The 5,141-nt window shown below is 62.2% G+C and overlaps 1 protein-coding gene across 3 annotated transcripts in view; it reads left to right on the forward strand.

The window, feature by feature from the left end:
- INPP5A (inositol polyphosphate-5-phosphatase A) overlaps positions 1-5,141 on the forward strand; it is a 163,769-nt gene that overhangs the window by 125,671 nt on the left and 32,957 nt on the right. For all 3 annotated transcript variants that reach the window (XM_077763011.1, XM_077763010.1, XM_077763012.1), the window contains exon 9: positions 3,262-3,346. In XM_077763011.1, the coding sequence (XP_077619137.1) occupies positions 3,262-3,346 (85 nt within the window). The remainder of the gene's footprint in view (positions 1-3,261; positions 3,347-5,141) is intronic.

Genomic DNA, 5,141 nt, shown 5'->3' on the forward strand with positions numbered 1-5,141 from the left:
TTGGAGCTTCCTCCCCTGCCGCCGTCTCCTCCGCCTGCGCCCGCCACGGCCTCCACGCACCCCGGAGGCCTGGAGTGGCGCCCCTACCCCAGTGGCTTCACGTGCCTTCTGAACTTCCACGGATCCCGGAAAACGCAAGTGCCGGCCTTGCTCCAGCGCAGACGGCGACTTCCGGCGTTTCGCACCAGGACAGGTGGCGCTTCCTCAGGCAAAGACGTGACAAGATGGCATCAGCTCAGGAAACAGTTAAGAATCGCTGTGCGCACGCTGCCTCCGTTCCCCCTTCCGGCGGGTCTCCACCGCGGTGGGGGTAGAGGAAGAACCCTGGTAAGAGACGACTCAGCACACACGTGTGTGACCGGTGTGTACACACACACGTGCCACGTGCATGTGATGTGTCCCCGCGTGCAGGCGCACCGCGTACACGTGGCACGGCTGTCCCCCCCCCCGCTTGCGGTGGGTGTGCACACACGTCTCCTGCATCCGTTTCTGCGGGTGGTGCCCGAAGTGTTTACCGCAAGCCCCGTGCTTGCAGCCCCAGGAGCGCAGGCGCGTCGACAGCACGGTCGTGAGTCCCGCACACGGAAGCTGCCGGATCGTGAAGACAAAACTCGTGGGCTCTGACGCCTGCTTCCTTCAGCAAGAGACAGCTCAGTGTTGCCTTGGTTCTGTTTTTTCTCAAAAAGTAAAAAGGAAAAGTGAAGAGGCTTTGAGGGGCACGAGATCACGTGTGCTGACCGGGAGGTGTGTGCACCTGAGTGGCGCTGCTGTGACCACTGACAGCGCGAATGGGCAAGGGGTTTTGGGGGTCCCCAGGCATTGGCCAGCGTCCTCATTGCCACGTCCTGGACTCTGCGGCGACAGGCCGGCTCCCCGCGTGAGCAGCGGACAAGCATTAGGGAACCATCTTGTGGACGGGGCTCCTTCTGACCCACGGGGTCCCCTGATGCGCCCTCCAGGCCTTGGCAGAGTGATGCCCAAGGAGCCAGCTTGGCCAGGTGGCTCTGCCTCTGCCCAGGGAGCCTCACCGGGAAGGGCTGTGTGGGGAGAAGCAGGTGCAGAGAGTGCACGGTGTTGGGGGGCAGTGGGAACGGCCCGGGGAGGTGGGGCAGGCAGGGGGCATCGCTGAGCCCAACACAGCTGGTGACGGAGGGGAGCAGCTGCCTCCCGGGTTCNGCGGCAGCAGGCACCCCCACCAGCACCCCAACGCTCTTCCTTCTCAGGGGTGATTCCTCAATTAAAAAGTTTGATTTGTACAAAGGAAGGAAACCCCAGGTTGCCTGCAGTATTGATGGAGTACTGAACACATCCTTTGTCTTCAAATTTATGTGTCAATTAAACGTTGGAAGACAGGGTGTCTTCTGGATCATAGCTAGACAACACGGCAGTTCACCTGCAAGAGAAAGGAAAACGGCAGAGGCGACTTTTAAAGGAACAGTCAGCAAGAAGGATGTCACTTAGAAGGTGGCCTTCGTCCCCAGCGTGCCAGGCAGGTGAAGATCTCAGAAGGACCCGTGTGTTGGGGAACTTTGTGCTGCACACACTGAATGGGAAGAGCATTGCAGGTTTAATAAACGATGCGGTCGATCGGCCGCCAGGAAAATCGATGAACTGAGATCCCTGCTTCACACCGTGATTGCAGACGGGGTAAAGGCTAACCACGAAAGTCTGCCTTAAAGATGGTGGGAGAGCCTGTCAGGGGCCTGGGGCCTCTGGAGAGGACGCACGGCCAGAGGCTGGCACGCGCGTGTGTGTGTGCGCGCGCGCGCACACACACACACACACACACACACACAAGGCTTATAGCACGAACTGGGCAGAAACCCCTGTGAGTGGCGTGGACCCCAGGCGTGGACCACAAGGTGGATGACGGCCGGCTTACGGGGAGGCTCCCGGAATTCAAAAGGCAAAGGGGAAGGATTGAAAAGAAAAACAGGCCGGCAATAAGTAGAAACAGAAACACAGGTTCCGACCAGTCCCTGATGAGGCAGGTGGCCCCTGTGGGCGTGGGGCGCAGGGCGCTGCGCAGCGGGAACGCAGATGCGCTGGGCTGCAGGGTGCTGGTGAGAGTGCCACACGCCGTCCTGCAGATTCGAGGTTCCAGGGCCACGCGGCATCTGGGGAGCCCGGACGCCAGGACCCCGTGTGTCCCGTGAGCCCCTCGCTGCCAGCCGCAGCCCACAGACACTTCCTGTGACCTAGAAGAACCTTGCGGAGCCTGAGAAGGTGGCACGTTGTCTTGCGATTGTCTTTCTGTTTCTCAAGCTAACAAATCAAGTGACAAAAGGCTGAGTCCATAAGCGGCACCTGAGCCCGTGGACACGGCGCCCGAGGCAGGGATGACGAGCCCGGGGGACACGGCGCCCAGGCGTGGTGCCCAGGCTGGCCCCGGCACGGAGGCATTACTGGGTAGCTGGTGGAACTTTCTGAGTCGGTCTGGTGAAGTCCTCGCCTCTGGCCTTTGCCTGCCTGGTGGGACTTATTTTAGTCTGTCTGGGACGTGCCCGTGGGAAGGACACCCTCCGCCCCGCACCCCGCAGCTCTGCCCACAAGTGTAGAGTGGAGCCACGGCACTGACCTGGGCTCCCCAGGCGGCTCTTCCTCTGTGCCAGCCAGCTCTGTCCTGCTGGCCGCCTGATTAGCGATGGCTCTCGCTCTGCTTTGCAGTCGGAAGTAGCCAGCACTTTGCTTTGCCATCAGAAGCGAACAGTGGTCATTAATCGAGAGGACTTGAGGTCAGAGCAGTTTTCCGGCCATGAGCGAGGGGGCAGCTGACGCAGTGGGCGGACGACACCTTCCGTGTGTGTGGTGCTCAGCGGGAAGATACGCACTGGCTGTGGTTGGTTTAAAATACGTGAGAAAGATGGACGGAAGGGATAGCCTCGCTTTAAAAAAACAGGTGCAGTTTATACCTTTGAAACGTGGAAATGGGGCGGCACAGATACTTGGGGAGCTCACGTTACATCCCCCTGGGCGGTGCGTGCAGACCCCCTTCCCCTGCGAGCTCCCAGGGAGAGCCTCTCTCCTGGCCCCTTCTTCCCCCGCGCGGGTTGGGCCACCCACCAGCTGCACCCGGGCCCCGATGTGAGGACCTGTCCACACTGAGAGCCGAGCACCGTCTGGGGGTGTGCGGCGTGGTCGCAGTGCTGTCTGGGGGTGTGTGGCGTGGTCGCAGTGCTGTCTGGGGGCAGGGGGGGTCGCAGTGCTGTCTGGGGTGCAGGGGGGACGTGGCAGTAACGTCGTCTCCTTCTCTCCTCTCAGAATCATTGACCAGCGATTCGAGAAGGTGTCCTACTTTGTGTTCGGAGATTTCAACTTCCGGCTGGACTCCAAGTCCGTGGTGGAGGTAGGCACCCGCTCCCGGCCGCGTCGGGAGCCTCCGCCGCGCTCGGCGGGTTTGGGGAAAGCTGCAGAGACCGTGTTTGGGCTTCGTGGACCAGCGCATCCTTGCCGATCTCACTGACCATGTTTAGGGACAAAATTCCTAATAGAAATGTTTCACTGTTGCAAAGGGGACCGTTATTTGAAATAGAAACGGAGTCCCTCAGCCTCCTGAAGCTGATCAGGTGACCGTCATCAAACGGCAGACCTGATGTCCTGCCGTGAGGGCCGTTTTCGGCCGTTAGAAACCGAAGCAGCCAGTGGGAGAGGGAAGGCGCATGCTGGAGGCCAGTGGTTGTCTTTCACTGAAAAATCTGTGGTCCCCTCGCCCCTCGGGGGCTTGGAGGCCATGTGTGTCCCAGGTGTGCCCGCAGGGCCTGGCGGGATGCCCGCTAAGGACAGGTGCAGACGGGAAGCCTCGGCCGCATGGGTCCCCGCCGTGTGACCAAGGAGCGCCTCCTCCACCCGCGCGGCCGTGACCCCGCCGCCTGTGCCCGGCCTGCACGGGGAGGCGGGGCAGCCCCCACCGGGCAGCTCTCCGGGGGCGCATGGCGGCCGCCCTGTTGGCATCACCGTCACGGCCACCGCCGCACATGGCTCGCCCGTCCGCGGCGAGGCTGCTCCTTGAGGACAGACGCGCCTGCCCCCGTCGCTGCAGGCCTCCCTGTGGCTGGCAGAGATGAACAGCAATNCACGTGCCCGCCGCTCCGCGTGTGACTCCGGCTGCGTGGTGGCCGTGCCTGGACGGGAGGGGAGCCTGCGGAGGAGGGGGCTGCGGCCCCCAGTGTGGCCCCTGGCTCGGCCGCCTTGTCTTTCCTCACTTTGAGGCCGGGGCGCTGGTCGCTCAGGTCCCAGGCCCCGCAGGGAGCCTCATCTGCTCCTGTGTCTGACGCTGTGGGGCCCGTGCCCTCGCCAGAGGCCGCCGCCGCCGTTAATTTCTGGCCACTGGGGGTTGAAAAGCCACATTTTTGTGAGACCCTGAGCCTCTGTGCTGGTGCCACTTCCCACTGGTGCTCAGGACGGTGAGCCTGCCGTGCACGGAGTAGCCCCTCGCCCACCCTTCCCTCTCCTCACTGCAGAGCCGCCTGCGGGAAAGTAAAGGTCCTTCGAAAGACACGGAAGCTGGCCAGGCGGGAGCTGCCCTGTGAGCGAGCGTTCGGGGGGTGTGGGAGCGCGCCGCGTGGCCGGGCCCCGGCGGGTGCTGGGCCGCGGAGCTGGCTGCAGCTGGAAGAGCGCGGCGTGGCGCAGTTAGGGCGCCTGAAGGACGCTTCCCCGGCCTGTTAGGTTAGGGAGCCGAGCTCGGGCGGCGCCCCCCAGGGGGACGGCTGCGGGCTGCGGGCTGGCGGAACCCGCTGGGGGCTGTCTTTGTCTCCTGGCGTGCCCCCCACCCCCCGACTTGTCCCGTTTCCTAAAAGAAGAGGCTCCAGCACACAGGCGGTCACAGCAGACGGCAGGGTCTGTCCTGGGGTTGGGGGGAGGTTCTCCTAAGAGCGGACACATTTTTCTCTAAGCCACTAAAGAACTTCCAGAATCTTTAAGTTGCCAATAGCCCGTATTGTTCCAGGGTCCGTAAGCAGCGCCGTCCCACGGGCCACCCGAGTTTTAACGTTTCTCCAGCTTTCTGTCCCCCTTCCTGCTGGAAAAGACGAGAGGGTGTCGTTCTGATTACTTTCCCGTCACAATTTCCTGACAGATAAGGACTTATTTGAAAAGCTGTTTTTAGGAGGAGATTCCACGATGGCTGATCTTCAGAAGGAGGA

The sequence above is a fragment of the Crocuta crocuta genome, unplaced genomic scaffold, assembly GCF_008692635.1.
Source record: "Crocuta crocuta isolate KB4526 unplaced genomic scaffold, BGI_CrCroc_1.0 scaffold466, whole genome shotgun sequence".
NCBI lineage: Eukaryota > Metazoa > Chordata > Mammalia > Carnivora > Hyaenidae > Crocuta > Crocuta crocuta.